Source organism: Dermochelys coriacea, chromosome 4, assembly GCF_009764565.3.
Source record: "Dermochelys coriacea isolate rDerCor1 chromosome 4, rDerCor1.pri.v4, whole genome shotgun sequence".
Classification (NCBI taxonomy): Eukaryota; Metazoa; Chordata; order Testudines; family Dermochelyidae; genus Dermochelys; species Dermochelys coriacea.
In genome coordinates, this window is record NC_050071.1 from 114826781 (window position 1) to 114844929 (window position 18149).

Sequence of the window (18149 nt, forward strand, 5' to 3'; positions counted from 1 at the left end):
TCCATTTATGAAATCTCACAAACTGAAATATCTGACTTTCGGGGAGACTAGTTAAACAGATATACACCACTCCTGTCTATTATGGGAGGGCCAAGTCTTGTGTCATCTCTTCTTTTATTTGGTGATTTGTCAAAGCTCGTTAGGTAATAAGTAGAGTTTTTCCCCTTGTGTGTTTTGTATCTGTTTAGAACAGGTGAATATTTGAGTGCACAGTTTGTTTAAAGATTCACGTCTCTTCCCCCACTCTCCTCTCGGAAAGCTAAAGAGTAAAGATCACATTCAAATTTACAGAGTACCTTTTTTTGTTGGGTTGCAATTGCTGACCGCTTTGCTTTGTAAAAAGAATACTGTAAGGATATAAAAACAATCCCTTCCAAAGAACAAAGATGTCATTGTAAATTCAGTTATGTGAGGTACACACTAATATTGTGTGTGTACACACACTTTACATTTGAATGTCAATTATGAAACCTTTTTTCTCTTTCAGTTGGTCAAAAGAAAGCAGCTAATCTGTTTTTTCACTGAGAAAATAATATTCAGAATCATTTTCTTTCACATCTACAAGGAGAACAATGTATACGTTTGCCAGAAATGCAGCTGGCTTATTTTGAGTGGTCACCTTTTAAAGATGCTATATATATCCAATCAGTTTGTTTTGACTTTTTAAATTGTTTGGTGGAGACACATGTCTCTGCTTGAATGTTGACTGATGTGACTAGCAAGGATTTTCAGGGAGTGGTGGGCTGCAAATGAAATTGACCCATGACCTTTAAGTTAGTAAAGACAAGTGAGGTAATGCTGGTGCCACTGTTGCTAACCCATGCTGCCATATCTTCATTACTATTGTCGCCAGCGTTAGCTAGGTCAAAGCTAGCATGGTTATGCCTACTCACGCTACAATTACACCTTCATTTTCAATGTAAACAGCCCTCAGTTACCATCAACAGCTCTCTTTGAGAAGGCTGGACACTAGCATCTTTTAAGGAAGCAATTGTTAAACCTTTGATTAAGAAATTATCTCTTGATGTTGAACTCTCCAGTTGTCATCCTGTCCCAAATCCTTCTTTCTGCAAGGTGAAGGTGATGCAATTCTAATAGAACAACTCGAGCAGCATCTAGAGTATTTATTTACATATTGTGGTACAGCAATAAACAACATCTCCAAAATGACCTCTCTGCCCATGCGGTTAAGATTCTTGTCCATTACTACTTTTTTCTTACTTTCAAAGCCCTTTCCACTATATCCCTGTTCTTTTACCTTTATTGCAAGGTTGGCTCCTCTTCACTCTGCCAACAATCCCTGCCTTGATTATAAAAAAAAAAAAAAAAAAAAAAAAATACTTGTGGCACCTTAGAGACTAACAAATTTATTAGAGCATAAGCTTTCGTGAGCTACAGCTCACTTCATCGGATGCATTTGTGAGCTGTAGCTCACGAAAGCTTATGCTCTAATAAATTTGTTAGTCTCTAAGGCGCCACAAGTACTCCTTTTCTTTTTGCGAATACAGACTAACACGGCTGCTACTCTGAAACCTGCCTTGATTATCTGATTCTTCATGTCTCTGACAAGCAACTTTCACACTTTGTCCCTTGCTACCCCTTTATATATGGGAAAAACCTCTTAGTTAAAATATAAAAAACTGCTGTCCAACACTGTCTCTCCTCAAAACTGAACTCAAATGTAACAAATACAGAAAATTGCAACATGATAATGGCTAATTGGGTGGCAAGTTGTGCTCCTGATTTGCTAAGAATTGTGCATGTCTTATTGTTTGTTACCCTTCCACCCTACCAGATATGCTTGTCTCCTCCACCTGTTATATCATGTCTTCCCTAGATTGTGAATTCTGGAGTCAGAACAGTTATTTACCATGCAGCTAACGCAATAGGGCGCTCAACATCGCTGGCTTGTAGGCACTACTGTAAAATAAACGATTAATAGTATGAAGTGCTCAGGTCTCTTTGACCCCAGTTGTAGATTTTGACGTAGTACAGAGCCATTTGTGTTAGTGATCTCCTAGCATGATGTTCCCATTAGATGGTGCTCTTTGCATCTGTCCTTTTGATATTGGTAACCTCAAACTGGTTTACTGCAATGCAAACTGTATGAGGTTACACCTTAAGACCATCCAGAAATTGCCGGTAGTGAAGGCAACTGCCTGCCTTCTTAAGCAACATTCCCAAAAGAGGGGCATGTTACACCCATGATCTGATCTGCCACCAGGTGATGTCTGTCTGAAATTTTAAGGTTTTAATTTTTAACCTACAAAGTGGATTTTTCTCTGTCTACCATAGAGACCATCTCTCTTGACACCACTGTTGCATTCCCACCTGAGCTTCAGAGTGCGGCTCTTAGCCTATGAGAGCAGAGCTCTATATGTAAAAGGAGCGGAACAGGGTTTCAGTAATTACAGGGATTTTTTTAAAAAGTGTCTCATTTTGGCAACTGATAAACATGTGGAAAGAAAGTGAACAAAGAATGAAATATTTTATAGTCTAAGAACTCTCTCAAGCTTGTCATGGGCTTTTAGTTACCATATTTTACTGTATATACAGATCTATTCTGTTGAAGATAGAATTGTGTAATCATAATGGCCAAACTGGGAAAATAATCACCAAATGCACTGATTGAAACTCACATCTGCCTACCATCTTTCATGTTAATTTGTTTTATATATTTCTCCCTATGGCCCGAGTTCTGCAAACTCTGTGGGAATCCTTTAATTTTAAGCACATGAGTAACTCCATTGAGGTTAATTAAACTATGTGCTTTTAAATACATGTGAAGTGTCTGGAAGATTGGGACCATAGTGAAAAAATTAGCAGTGGAAGTAATTCTGATTTAAAACATGTTTCATGTATGATTCCTTTTAATAATTTATTTTACCAACTGTTTTTCTTCTAGATGTGTCAAACTAATGATTACTAGTGAAAAGGAATGTTAGCCTTCATAAATCATAGTTTTTAAAAAAATAACCAAGTATGCATATATTAGTATCTTGTATAAATTTTGTAAATTTTTGACAACTGCAGTGCTGCAAATATATCTTGCTATTGTGTGTTCCTTCTGAAGGCTTTTGAGTTAACGTGATTTCTTTATTTAACGTAGAAAATTAGTGATGTGATGTGTCAAATCTTATAGCTAATTCCCTAGTGCCACCTACTGGTTCAAATAAAATTTATAGTAAAAGGAGACATTAATTTGTCTGCAGGGACTCCGTTATCCAGATAGATGTTCATTGCTTTGCTTTGTTTTTTGTTCTTAATTGGCAGAATGGGTATTTGCAGTAGTAAAATAATAGTTCTTATCTTTCTGTTTATAGTATCGGTGTCCTTTGTGCTTATGCTGCCAACCAACACTTAACAAGCCAAGTCCGGGGAGCAAAGAACCTGGTGCACAGTAATTTTAAAGACCTGAGAATTTTCCTCAATGATACTCCAGGGGTAAAGAGATGTTCTCTTTATATGTGTGATTGTATATGTAAGATAACTATTCTAGAAAATAGTGTTTCTTTCTATTTGGTATTAGTGATGCATGCAACAAACCGTATTTCCTTTATGGGTGCCCATTCATTGCTCTTGTTGCCAATCGTATAATATATAATGCACAATACAATAAAAGATAAAGGACTTCTCAAATGTTAATAAATATCCACCAGTTATTCTTGTGGACCAGCATTCTTCAAACAAATAAGAAAAGGAGTACTTGTGGCACCTTAGAGACTAACAAATTTATTAGAGCATAAGCTTTCGTGAGCTACAGCTCACTTCATCGGATGCATTTGGTGGAAAATACAGAGGGGAGATTGATATACACACACAGAGAACATGAAACAATGGGTTTATCATACACACTGTAAGGAGAGTGATCACTTAAGATAATCCATCACCAGCAGCAGGGGGGGAAGGAGGAAAACCTTTCATGGTGACAAGCAAGGTAGGCTATTTCCAGCAGTTAACAAGAATATCTACAGGTTTCAGAGTAGCAGCCGTGTTAGTCTGTATTCGCAAAAAGAAAAGGAGTACTTGTGGCACCTTAGAGACTAACAAATTTATTAGAGCATAAGCTTTCGTGAGCTACAGCTCACTTCATCGGATGCATGTGGTGGAAAAAAAACTAAAAAAAAAAAAACTAAAAAATTAATTTGCAAACTGGATACAATTAACTTAGGCTTGAATAGAGACTGGGAATGGATGAGTCATTACACAAAGTAAAACTATTTCCCCATGGTATTTCTCCCCCCCCACCCCACCCCACCCCCCACTGTTCCTCAGATATTCTTGTTATCTGCTGGAAATAGCCTACCTTGCTTGTCACCATGAAAGGTTTTCCTCCTTCCCCCGCGCTGCTGCTGGTGATTGCTTACCTTAAGTGATCACTCTCCTAACAGTGTGTATGAAAAACCCATTGTTTCATGTTCTCTGTGTGTGTATATCAATCTCCCCTCTGTATTTTCCACCAAATGCATCCGATGAAGTGAGCTGTAGCTCACGAAAGCTTATGCTCTAATAAATTTGTTAGTCTCTAAGGTGCCACAAGTACTCCTTTTCTTTTTGCGAATACAGACTAACACGGCTGCTACTCTGAAACCTAAAAAGCTAATGACTCCTAAAAGTACTGTTGCACTAAGTTAAAATAAGTATTAGAGACAGAATGCTCATGGAAACTGTAGAAACTTCTCAAAGCCTCAGTTTTATGTATTGTTTTCCAGTTTTTACCTAGGATTATTAGTTCTTTCTCTGTAGAATTAACTCTAGTGCCATAGATAACATTTATTCTATTATGTGCAAGGCATCTTTACATCATGTGCTCATGTACCTCTAATTAAATCCCAAAAATTCTTGAGACTAATAGGAAGGCTCTTTAGTTTTGTTGACAGTGGTATAGAATCCATTTGATTGTAGACTGCAGACCATACTTCAGAAGTCTAGCTTAACACAGCCAATCAGCATTAAGTGCATAATGTATAGAGGATTTGATAAAGATGCCAGGTACTCAGAGCTGTTGTCACAGAAGATTTGCAGATTATATACATTTTGCACTATCAACACCACGCTTCAGTGTAGTTGACAATCTGTCTATTAAAGACATCAACTTATATCCCCTTCCCCTAGGATATCTAGACTTGTTTTGCTAGTCATTCCAAATCCCACTTTGTTTTGTGACGTTGTTTGGGAATTCATAGCAGTCCTGCTAAGAACTATTTAAATTGATTTCTTCTACAGACTCTAGAGCCTAGAAAACTATGGTATATTGATGAGGCAAAAACATAATCTCAGGCAGGCCACAAAATGTTTCATATTCTGGATTTGTTGATTTTGGCCATTTAATCACTGCTGCTTTTGTGACACCTGGGATTTACTACACTGAATACTTGAAGATGCAAGCCAAAGAGAAATACAAACCAAACAAAAACTGATTAACAAAAGACCTCATCATCATAATAATGCTGCTGTCTGGGATAGTGCAGAGCCCAAACTGTCACTGGACAGAGCCATGGCATTGGTAAAGGGCAGTCTGCAATTGGAAAAGGACAGCCACCTCCCTTCCCACGGCCAGCAATGGAAGCGCCTGCAAGCTGCTTAGCATGTTAAGGGCAAAGGAATAAAAAATGGTGAAGCAGTTCTGACATTTTTCTGTATATATCTCAGTGAAGGAGGGACTAAACATTGTTAGATGACCAGAGGGATAGAACTAGCATGAAACAGAAAGACACAAGACCGTAGTAATACTAAATCGCTTGAAGGAATCCTCATGAAGCAGGAATTGCTGCTATTAATTATAACTGGGGTTTAAATCTGCTCCCTAGGAGACTTCTCAATTAAGCATCTCACGATTAAAGAGAATTGTATTGTACGTTGTTGAAAGTATTAATGATAGAGTTCAAGAGTTTTGGGGGTTTGCAGCTAAATATGCATGTGTGGGGTGGTTACTGTTTCTTTACTAATATTTTTTTTAAACTTTTAGCAAATTGACTACTTGGTGAGCCAGTACAACACTACCAAGAACAAAGCACTCTCCGACCTTAATAGTAAGCAATAAAACTTTTTTTTTATTAGCTATGTCTGTGTTATGTTATATTTGTATTCACTAAGTTCACTGAAGAGCTTGTGAATGACTTATAATACAATATGAAAGTCAAGTTGTTGTAATCAGAATCCCAAGCAAATCAATAAAACAAAATATAATTCTTCATGAAAAATGTCACATGGCACGATATAAATTTTTCTAAAAAATAAACTCCATTCTTCTTTTAAATGTCTTTCACTTTAAGTCAAAGACTAATAATTTTTGCCTTTTTGAGTTCAGTAATCGCTAGTACTTGATGGTTTGAGGAAGCATTTCTTAATTTTTAAAGCACAGAACTGAGTGACAAGTGACATGGCTGCAGGCTGCAATTCAGGTAGTGTTTGAGCTTAGTCGAATCACGTAGGTACTGTGTTTCAGTGTTCTTGGAATTATAGTAATATCCACCACATAGACATGTTGAGATATACATTTATTGATTGTAAAACTTTCAGATATTGGGCTGGAGCAAGAGAGAATTATTGAGAGCAATTATTTTATAACTAGCACTTGAAAAGCACAGATCATGAAACTTAAATCAGTTGCTGCGTTTTCCTCTGCAGCACAGTTATAGCACTTGGTGACATTTCTGAAGCTTTTAATGAATGAATAAATGAATGCATTTTAAGAAAAAGCCATAATATGGAATTTTTTCCCCCCAAGTCTTTTACTTCAGTGTCTAAAGTTAAAAGGAGTCCAGCTACATATGGATCTTCTCTAGACTAGACTAAAAGGTGTGGTGTTAGCATCCTTTAGCGAGCAAGTTTTAAAAATCTGCTTAGATAAGATAGTGTGTACTTTACTTTAACATGCTATAGCACATGTCTTGTGCTATAGCAAAGACAGCATGTCTTGTCTATGCTAGGCTTTTAAAACGTATCACGTTACTTAACATCACACCTTTAAAATCCTGGTTTAGATGGAGCCACAGAATGCATAACTGGTCTCAGAGAAAGCATGGTCATGCAGAAAACTAATGGGCATTTGGAAGATAATTGAAAATTGTCATCTGCATGTTCAGAATTCATTTATGGCTTTCCATGCTCTTGAAGTTAGAGACTAAACTGAGTATTTATCTGCCTCCATAGAATCATAGAATCTCAGGGTTGGAAGGGACGTCAGGAGGTCATCTAGTGCAACCCCCTGCTCAAAGCAGGACTAATCCCCAACTAAATCATCCCAGCCAGGCCTTTGTCAAGCCTGACCTTAAAAACTTCTAAGGAAGGAGATTCCACCACCTCCCTAGTGTTTCACCACCCTCCTAGTAAAAAGTTTTTCCTAATATCCAACCTAAACCTCCCCCACTGCAACTTGAGACCATTACTCCTCATTCTGTCATCTGCTACCACTGAGAACCGTCTAGATCCATCCTCTTTAGAACCCCCTTTCAGGTAGTTGACAGCTATCAAATCCCCCCTCATTCTTGTCTTCCGCAAACTAAATAATCCCAGTTCCCTCAGCATCTCCTCATAAGTCATGTGTTCCAGTCCCCTAATAATTTTTGTTGCCTTTCAATGGACGTTTTCCAATTTTTCCACATTCTTCTTGTAGTGTGGGGCCCAAAACTGGACACAGTACTCCAGATGAGGCGTCAACAATGTGGAATAGGGGGAATGATCACGTCCCTCCATCCAATGGCAATGCCCCTACTTATACAGCCCAAAATGCCTTTAGCCTTCTTGGCAACAAGGGCATGCTATTGACTCATATCCAGCTTCTCGTCCACTGTAACCCTAGGTCCTTTCCTGCAGAACTGCTGCCTAGCCATTTGGGCCCTAGTCTCTAGCGGTGCATTGGATTCTTCCGTCCTAAGTGCAGGACTCTACATTTGTCCTTGTTGAACCTCATCAGATTTCTTTTGGCCCAATCCTCTAATTTGTCTAGGGCCCTCTGTATCCTATCCCTACCCTCCAGGGTATCTACCTCTCCTCCCAGTTTAGTGTCATCTGCAAACTTGCTGAGGGTGCAATCCACACCATCCTCCAGATCATTAATGAAGATATTGAACAAAACTGGCCCAAGAACCGACCCTTGGGGCGCTCCACTTGATACCGACTGCCAACTAGACATGGAGCCATTGATCACTACCTGTTGAGCCCGACAATCTAGCCAGCTTTCTGTCCACCTTATCGTCCATTCATCCAGCCCATACTTCTTTAACTTACTGGCAAGAATACTGTGGGAGACTGTCAAAAGCTTTGCTAAAGTCAAGGAACTAAAGTCAAGTCCACTGCTTTCCCCTCATTCACAGAGCCAGTTATCTTGTCATAGAAGGCAATTAGATTAGTCAGGCATGACTTGCCCTTGGTGAATCCATGCTGACTATTCCTGATCACTTTCCTCTCCCCTAAGAGCTTCAGAATTGATTCCTTGAGGACCTGCTCCATGATTTTTCCAGGGACTGAGGTGAGGCTGACTGCCCTGTAGTTCCCAGGATCCTCCTCCTTCCCTTTTTTTAAGGATGGCCACTACATTAGCCTTTTTCCGGTCGTCCGGGACCTCCCCGGATCACCATGAGTTTTCAGAGATAATGGCCAATGGCTCTACAATCACATCCACCAACTCCTTTAGCACTCTCTGATGCAGTGCATCCGGCTCCATGGACTTGTGCTTGGTCAGCTTTTCTAAATAGTCCCAAACCACTTCTTTCCCCACAGAGGGCTGGTCACCTCCTCCCCATGCTGTGCTGCCCAGTGCAGCAGTCTGGGAGCTGACCTTGTTCTTGAAGACAGAGCCAAAAAAAGCACTGAGTACATTAGCTTTTTCCACATTCTCTGTAAATAGATTGCCTCCCTCATTCAGTAAGGGACTCACAAGTTCCTTGACTTTCTTCTTGTTGCTAACATACCTGAAGAAACCCTTCTTGTTACTCTTAATATCTCTTGCTAGCTGCACCTCCAGTGTGTGATTTGGCCTTCCTGATTTCACTCCTGCATGCCCAAGCAATATTTTTATCCTCTTCCCTGGTCATTTGTCCAATCTTCCACTTCTTGTAAGCTTCTGCCAGTTTAAGGCCTGAGTCTTTATTTTCAAAGCAGTCATTGGGACAGGTTCCAGCTCATAAGAGGCCCCATCTCCATCTACAAACCACCAAGAGAGTTGTATGCCTCTAGGGCAGGGGTCGGCAACCTATGGCATGCGTGCCAAAGACAGCACGTGAGCAGATTTTTAATGGCATGCTGCTGCCTGCCGGGCTCCAGCTGCTGGCCCCGCTCAGCCCGCTGCTGAACCCAGGACGAGACCCTGGCAGGCAGCAGTGTGCCATTAAAAATCTTGCCTGCCCTGGCCTGCTCTTCTCTGCCCCCCCACCCCATGGGGGCAGGGTGAAGAAGCTTGGTCCTGCCTGTTGCTGCTGCAGGGCAGGCGAGCTCCCCTCTCCCCCACCTTTTCCCCCAGCGTGCTGGGTTCCTGCCCCCCCTCCTCTCCCTCTCTGCCACCGATCAGCTGATTGCCCTTGCGAGGGAGGGGGATAAGTGGAGCCGCAGCACGCTTGCTGCTCCAGGGAGGAGGTGGAGGAGAGGTGGGAACGGGGCCTTGGGGCAGGGGGATGGAAACAGGGCATATCCCCACCAGCCCCCTGCCTTGAGCCACTCCAGGCAGGGGGCTGGGAGCACCCCTACGACCCTAGCCCACACCCCCAGCCCTCTGCCCTCACCCCTACACCCCCCCACACATGCACCCTTGCCCTGACTCCAGCACCCCCACACTCCATGCCCCGACTCTTGCACCCCCCACATTCCCACCCCAACCTTGAGCACCGAACAGGAGCTCCTATACCCGCTCCCCCACGTTCCCACCTGCACCCCTCGCACCAAATGGGAGCTGCCCAGGTAAGCACTCCACACCCAAACCTCCTGCCCCAACCCTGAGCCCTCTCCCTCATTTTAGCTCCTGGCCAGACCCAGCACCCTAACCCCAGCCTGCTCCTTCACCCCCAGCCCTGTGCTCACTGCACTTCCACCCTCTGCTCGGTACAGAGAGAGAGGAAGAGAATGGGCTAGAACCAGGGAGAAGGTAGATACCCACTCTATGTGGGCAGGGCTGGGATCCCAGACTGGCATCGGGCTGAGAGGGGCTGGCAGGAGCCAGCGGATGGAACCCCAGACTGGCAGCGGGCCGAGCTACTCGGCCCACGGCCAGTCTGGGGTCCCGGCCGCAGGCCCCGCTCAGCCTGCTGCCAGCTTAGGTGAATGGAACCCCAGGCTGGCAGCAGGCTGAGTGGGCCGACAGTATAAGATCAGCATTTTAATTTAATTTTAAATGAAGCTTCTTTAAACATTTTGAAAACCTTGTTTACTTTACATACAACAATAGTTTAGTTATATAATATATAGACTTATAGAGAGAAACCTTCTAAAAAACATTAAAATTTATTACTGGCACACGAAACCTTAAATTAAAGTGAATAAATGAAGACTCGGCACACCACTTCTGAAAGGTTGCCGACCCCTGCTCTAGGGCAATAGTGAAAAACCAGAACAAAGTGTATCGGAGCGGCTGACAAAGCATTTTAAATTGAATTAAGCTGTGGAATGAAGTTATGGAGGAATTGAGACAAATCCAGAGTTTGACTGCTTTTAGGAAATACTGAAAAACCTTCCTATTTAATAAAGCCTTTCCACCATAACGAGAATTAACATTGTTGACCACCTTGGATGCTCCCATGCCATAGCCTCCTGACACTTCCTCCCAAACCTACTGCCCCAAAAACCTACCCTAAGAGCTTTCTGTGACTTGAAAATGGAGAGAAGCCAGAGACTCCATGAAGTTCACTAGGGAACTTCACTGTTGCCAAGTGTTCTATGTGGAAGATAGTTAGTTAGATACTACAGTGATGGGCAGAAGTACAAAAATCTAAGATTGATGGAAAATTTAAAGAATCTTTGGGACTGTTTTTTAAGAACACAGCTGAGGCTTTTGGGGAAAAGGAGGGAGAAAGGGATTCAAAGAATCAATTTCCCTATTTCTTGTGCACTATGAAAAATAGTTCATAGTAAAGGATTGTTGCCCAAAATTCACTGCAAAATGATGGACTTTTAAAAAGTGTGTTCTAAAAATAAAGAAGTAAAGCTAAGGAGCAGTACTTTGATAACAAAAAGCAATATTGGAGTATGCATTTCTGGTTTGTTGTTGCATTTCACTTTCCCAAGTCAGGCACTAATAAATAGACCTCACTCTCTCTTTTTTAATTTATTGTTTAATCCCATAAGTCTTAGAGGTAAGTGCTGCCAAAGAAGGTGTGAGCAGTGAAGGCTTCTTACACTGAACTTTGATTTTAGTCCTGAGTGCAACTTTTTTAGAAGTTAGTAAAAATTGGTGCAAGATACTTGTTCTGATAGGTAGTGATACAAGATTGTATTGAACTGGTTTGCAGTGTTTTTATTTTCTCTTTCTACAGATGTTGGGCCATTGCTTGGCAGCAGAGTTCAAGAGCGGTTCGCGAAAGAAGTGCGCCCTGCACTTGATGCAGCTCTAATGATGGCAGGAGGTAAATGCACATCTCTGCTTTTATTTATTAACCTTTCATTGCCTTGTTGAGAGACAGCCTTTCCCTTATTTTTCTTTTCCTCAGAATATGCATCCTTGTATTTTTCTGCTTAAAAAGGTATTTGACCTCTGTGAACTTTCAGACGGACGGATACTGGACCTTCTGGGTATTAAAAAGCGCCTTTGAATGCTAGGTTTTGGCTAGGTAAATGTCCCATCTTTACCTCTTCCAGTAGTCCCAATGGTTTATGGAAGTTGCAGTGGTAGAGAGTTTACACAGCAGAGTTAGCCAGTGGATTGATTGCATTGTACGAAAGGTTTTGAGCTTATTCGGCTGGGTCTTTGTAGTGAATTTCCCATCATTTGAAATTGTATATCTATTGCCAGACTTATTCTTCTTATATGAAAAAGCTGATTAGGAAACATTCAAACTTTTTGTGAACCGTAATTAATTAGTAGGTTTCAGAGTAGCCACCATGTTAGTCTGTATTCGCAAAAAAGAAAAGGAGTATTTGTGGCACTTTAGAGACTAACAAATTTATTTGAGCATAAGCTTTCGTGAGCTACAGCTCACTTCATCGGATGCATTCGGTGGAAAATACATTGGGGAGATTTATATACACACACAGAGAACATGAAACAATGGGTTTTATCATACACACTGTAAGGAGAGTGATCACTTAAGATGAGCTATTACCAGCAGGAACGTGGGGGGGGAAGGAGGAGGAAAACCTTTTGTGGTGATACAATCTATATATCGATAGATAGATATATGCCATCATGTGCCAGCAATGCCCCTCTGCCATGTACGTTGGTCAAACTGGACAGTCTCTATGTAAAAGAATAAATGGACACAAATCAGACGTCAAGAATTATAACATTCAAAAACCAGTTGGAGAACACTTCAATCTCTCCGGTCACATGATTACAGACCTGGGAGTGGCTATCCTTCAACAAAAAACTTCAAAAACAGACTCCAACAAGAGACTGCTGAATTGGAATTAATTTGCAAACTGGATACAATTAACTTAGGCTTGAATAGAGACTGGGAGTAGATGGGTCATTACATAAAGTAAAACAATTTCCCCATGTTATTTCTCCCCCCACTGCACCCCCCACTGTTCCTCAGACATTCTTGTCAACTGCTGGAAATGACCCACCTTGATTATCACCACAAAAGGTTTTCCTCCTCCTTTTCCCACCCCCCCTCCTGCTGGTAATAGCTCATCTTAAGTGATCATTCTCCTTACAGTGTGTATGATAAAACCCATTGTTTCATGTTCTCTGTGTGTGTATATAAATCTCCCCACTGTATTTTCCACCGAATGCATCCGATGAAGTGAGCTGTAGCTCACGAAAGCTTATGCTCAAATAAATTTGTTAGTCTCTAAGGTGCCACAAGTACTTCTTTTCTTTAATGAGTAGTAGTTTGTCTGCTTCTCAGGCAGGTCATGCTGTTTTTTATACCTTCAGTCCTCATAGGTGTGTTGCTGCTTTTTTTTGCCTGGGCTAATACCATGAAGTTAAAATATCTGTATAGTTTATTGTGAAAATACCAGCAACTAAAATTTCTTGACCATACATGTTTTGGGGCTTAGTAACACTTGATTCTGTGATTTCTCCAATATAAAGATGATTTCAACAGTTCTTGTTTTATGCAAGATTGCTAATTCAGGAATTTGTAAGTGGTGCAGTTGTACATACGAAAGTGCAAATTATCACTGAAGTTAGTCACTTTTTTGTTTTTTTTTGTTTTTTTTGCTCTACCCATGCACATGAAACTGTTTGCACACATCACCAGACCCCTTTCTCATCACCCATTATCATTCTCCTTTCTTTGCTTTATTTTTCTATTTGGCTTGAAGTCAAAGTGGAAAGGGCTATCAAAGGTAAAAGACTTGACGAAATCTTGTGTGTTGTGTGAAGTGTGGTTCATTTTTTGTGCACTTTCTTGTGCATTTTTAGCTGTATCTGTTTGTCTATTCTGTTCAGCACTTCATTGTTTTTGTATGACTGGGCTGAGATCTAAAGGCAGAAAATGTTGAACCAGCATTAGTGTTGGCTGGTGCAACATGTTCTGTTTCACTTGAAACTCACAGTTCAGTGATGTGCCCCAAGTGTATGGTAGTGATAGAAATACAGAAAATACCGTATTGAGCTTGCAAAACAAGGCCCTGGATTTGTTCCTAATGACTTGACCCACTTGCGCTGGTATATGATCATGAAACAGTGGTCTCATTGTATTTCTGTGTTGCAATCCACCAAAACTAGTGAACCGAACAAAGAGTAAAAGGGGCACATTTTGGGGGTGGGTGGATCCTGGTAAAAATAGATGGACTATGTTTGGCCTGTGCTAGCAAAATATGCCATGCTTCTATTTGCAGTATATTTTCTGCTGCAATAGTTGTTTTTTGTCATTAAATGTATGCATCTTGCTGAGTAACTAGACTGACTTCTAAATCAAACTTGTTTTAAAATCTTTGTATTATCATAGCAATCAGAGAAACAAAGGAGGCTTTGGAAAATGTGAGCGTCTCTGTGGAGGTTTTGCAAGAAGGTACTGAAAGGCTGCATGCTAACCTGACCAATGTTAAAATACACCTGAGCAATACACTCAGTGACTCTGCGTGCTCTGCTGCTCAAGCTGCTTCAACTTGCAACATTATCAGAAATTCATTAAATCAACTGAATATCAATGCTAACTTCAGCGGGGTAAGAAAATATTTTTTCAATATTTCAGAGTGTAGTTTCATTGTATTACCTCAGTAGTAATCCTCTGATTTAGGCTCAATTTGTGTAGTAAGATGATCTGTTCTGTATCTCTTCATCTGTGCAATTTCAATCACTGCTTTCATCGTGAGTGCACTAGAAAGTAAGATAGAGATATAGATGTCAAACAGTTATGTTAAAGTGCTGCTCTGGCCAACACTATGATCTGCTAACTATAATTGAATATAAATTTTGCTTTCATCCAATGAAGGTTTTAGGAGAGCACTAGCAATATTGTGCTATACACATTCTTCCAATTTGTTTTTACATCGCCTTTGAAATATATGGTCAAATAGTATATATGGTATTTTGGTTTAACTCAAGAATGCTTTTTTCCATCCTAGTTGCCAGGTGTGAGCACACAGCTTGCCAAAGTCAATGATGTCCTTAAAATAGACCTTTCCAGTTTGGTTCAAAAGGTACGTTTCTTTACGTTAAATAATAGGATGGGATGATTACATACGACATTTTGTTTTTGGTTTTCCCAAGTAGAAGTCTTTCTTCCCCTTTCCGCTTCTTAGCGGGTTTCTCTCCTGACTGTCCCAGCATTGGTTCACATCTTAAGATTTAATATATAATAATACTTACATAAGGCTTTACATCTTCAGAGCACTGTGCATTCATAATTAACATTAATTGTCTACTTCAGGATATTCTTCAAAAGCAAAAAGACAGAATCTGGGTCTATTGCAGTGGTGGGCAACCTGCGTCCCCTCAGGGTAATCCACTGGCGGGCCACAAGACAGTTTGTTTCCATTGACCGTTCGCAGGCACGGCCGCCTGCAGCTCCCAGTGGCTGCGGTTCACCGTTCCCAGCCAATGGGAGCTGCGGGAAGCGGCGCAGGCTGCAGGGACATGCTGGCCGCCGCTTCCTGTGGCTCCCATTGGCCAGGAATGGCGAACCATGGCCCCTGGGAGCTGCAAGTGGCCGTGCCTGCAGACGGTCAATGTAAACAAACTGTCTCGTGGCCCGCCAGCGGATTACCCTGGCGGGACGCAGGTTGCCCACCACTGGTCTACTACCTTTTCTTACTTTAAAGCTTAGGTACTTTTAGTAGAAGCCTGTTACAAGATAGAAAGCAGTCCACAAGCCCCAGGGTATGAGGGGTTCATCCAGGCCCCTGCCTGTCACATGGGTAATAAGAGTGGGAGGGAGATACAAAGGTAGTGAGTGAAGGCTAGGTAGAGTGAAGTGTGCCCTTTCCTTTCCCATCTAGTTAAGATGCTGGAAAGTTCTCTGGCAATTGGCACCCACTGTTTTGAGCATCTTGGGGTTTTTTGTTCGTAATCCTTTGTCTCCATAAAACAAAGGCCTGAGGAAAAGGATTGAAATTCTGGCACTGGTGACAGTGTTGGTCATCTTTCCTAACTGACTGGTGTTTCTGTTCACCACTCTCAACATGACTGACTTTTTGTTTTGGGATGGGCTGGGGGCACTCTGAGAGGAGTAGACTATGCAGGTGTTCAGCATTTCTGCATTGTTTACAGAGAATACATGCATGTGTCCTTAGCTTTGTAAGCGTTAGGTCTGCGTCGGACAAAAAGCACCTTAGGGTCATAATCATGAGACTGTGACAGATGTATGTTTAAAAAGTGTCTGTGTGTGTGTGTATGTGTGTGTGTCTGCTTCTTCAGGGACTAATTGAGAGAGTGGATTAGACTGTCTCATTAAGCTTTCTGTAGTATTTTTGTACTTTTAATGGGTGACATAAAATTTGTTTGACATACCAGATAAGATCTGATGTGTATAATGTTAGCCCTTTTATAATAGAAAAACAGCTGTGAGCAATTCAGCATTGAGATCTTCTTCTAACTCTCACCATTTATTTTAGGGCTATGCAGCCTTTAATGATACTCCAGATTTAGTGCTGAACCAAACCAGGAACATCTTATCAGGTGAAACTGATGATAGAATTTGCTTTTTATTTTGGTTGACAAATTGTTTTCTAGAGCATAACATTAAAGTTTAGTATCACTCCTTTATCATGGTTATATTTTTGTATCCTCCTTATTGGTGATGTCTCAGAAAACGCTATCAAAGATGAAATATAAAACCTGTTCACATTTTTGTAGACTGAGAAGACCACCTTTGGCAGTATTATTGTCTCATAATTAAATCTAAAGACAACATATGGTGTTTCTGTGCATTGTTTCTTAGACTACTGCTGCCTTGCAAGCTTACCCATGAAAGCCCAAATAAATCTGTTGGTCTTTCAGGTACCACCGGACTTCTCGTTGTTTTTGCCTTGCAAATGAAATCTTGACGTCTAAATGGCATTTGGGTTACTATATCTTTATTGTGCTATAATGTTGACTGTGCTTTGGTTGGAAAAAGCATGTATACAATATTTATTATTTATTTAAGTTAAGCTCCTAATAAAAGCAACTGTTCTACGTTGTGGTATAAAATCTAGTGGGTAAAACACATGCCTTACATAATACTTTAACTTGTTCTTTATCTAACCTTTTAAGTACCCAAAAATCAAACAGTTAAAACCATTAAATTGGCTGCTAATGTAGTTATCATTAAAGGGTAGCATGTAGTACATTTAATATATGAATGTGTATACTAATGTGTTTTAATTTTTGTTCTTGCATTGTGGACCTGTTCTGCCAATATAAACAGCTGTTCCTTGTAAGTTTGGCAAAATAATGTAAACATAGCATACTGTGTGACTTTGTCTAAAATGAGTCAATGTTTTCTAAGATGATAATAACGATACATTTTCTTTATTAAGGAGATCTAAATGCAAAAATACTCCTTTCCAGTAGCTGCCAATTTGCATAAAACAAGGCAGGCTTTCATTATTTTAGCAGCTTGATGTTTCTTACTAATAATTGAGTGCAAGGTAGACATCAAGTTAAAAATAGAGCAGAAAAAATTGTAATAGAGTAATTTCATGAACAGAGAGGTGGAGGGTTTGGGTCTAGGAAACCTGGTACCTGAATCTATTTGTTTCGAAGCGTAAAAAAGGCCTGATTCTCCTCGAGGGAGGGGACAGTGCTGAGCATTGCCAAATTCATATGACAAGTTGGCATCTACAGGATGTATCCTGATGGAATAGGGTGCATCAGAATTTTGAAGGAATAAAAGAATGAAGAAAAATGCATTTCTTTATATATTTATAGTACAATAGGAGTATGAAATATTTTAGGATCTCTGTGCAGCTAAATATAATTGGCATGTTCCCTCATAAATTGAGATGACCAAAATATTACTTCATTAGCACATCTTTTTGAAGAATGCTGCTAACTAATTTGAAAGGCTTTTTATTTAAAGTATGCATTTTATAAAGACCGAGATTATAATTTCTAACTCTTCCTGTGTTGAGAAGTTAATATAGGATCTTTAATTCTTTAACGGGGTGTGTTGTATACTGTAGGAATAGTGTTTAAACTAGGGCTCTCAAGGGATTTAAAAAAATTAATCGCAGTTTTAATTGAATTGTTAAACAATGGAATACAAATTGAAATTTATTAAATATTTTTGGATCTTTTTCTGCATTTTTAAATATATTGATTTCAATGACAACACAGAATACAATGTGTACACTGCTCACTTTTTTATATTTTTTATTAAAAATATTTGCATGGTAAAAAACAAAAGAAATAGTATTTTTCGATTCACTTAATACAAATACTGTAGTGCAGTCTCCTTATCAGGAAAGTTGAACTTACAAATGTAGAATTATATATTTAAAAAAACTGCATTCAAAAATAAAACAATGTAAAACTTTAGAGCCTGCAAGCCCACTCAGTCCTGTTTCTTGTTCAGCCAATTGCTCAGACAAACAAGTTTGTTTACATTTGCAGGAGATAATGCTGC

At 40.2% G+C, this 18149-nt stretch overlaps 1 protein-coding gene across 17 annotated transcripts in view; it reads left to right on the forward strand.

Annotated features, from left to right (window-relative positions):
- PROM1 (prominin 1) overlaps positions 1-18149 on the forward strand; it is a 104999-nt gene that overhangs the window by 53317 nt on the left and 33533 nt on the right. For 11 of the 17 annotated variants that reach the window (XR_005292613.2, XM_038399832.2, XM_043514110.1 and 8 more), the window contains 6 exons: positions 3324-3444; positions 5969-6032; positions 11466-11555; positions 14049-14266; positions 14668-14742; positions 16156-16219. Coding sequence is in view for 16 of the 17 variants with exons in the window: in XM_038399832.2 (XP_038255760.1) it covers positions 3324-3444; positions 5969-6032; positions 11466-11555; positions 14049-14266; positions 14668-14742; positions 16156-16219 (632 nt within the window). In the remaining variant the exon portion in view is untranslated. Of the gene's footprint in view, positions 1-3323; positions 3445-5968; positions 6033-11465; positions 11556-14048; positions 14267-14667; positions 14743-16155; positions 16220-16949; positions 16959-18149 lie in introns of all 17 variants that reach the window. The other 6 variants (XM_043514109.1, XM_043514108.1, XM_043514116.1 and 3 more) reach the window with 1 other exon arrangement.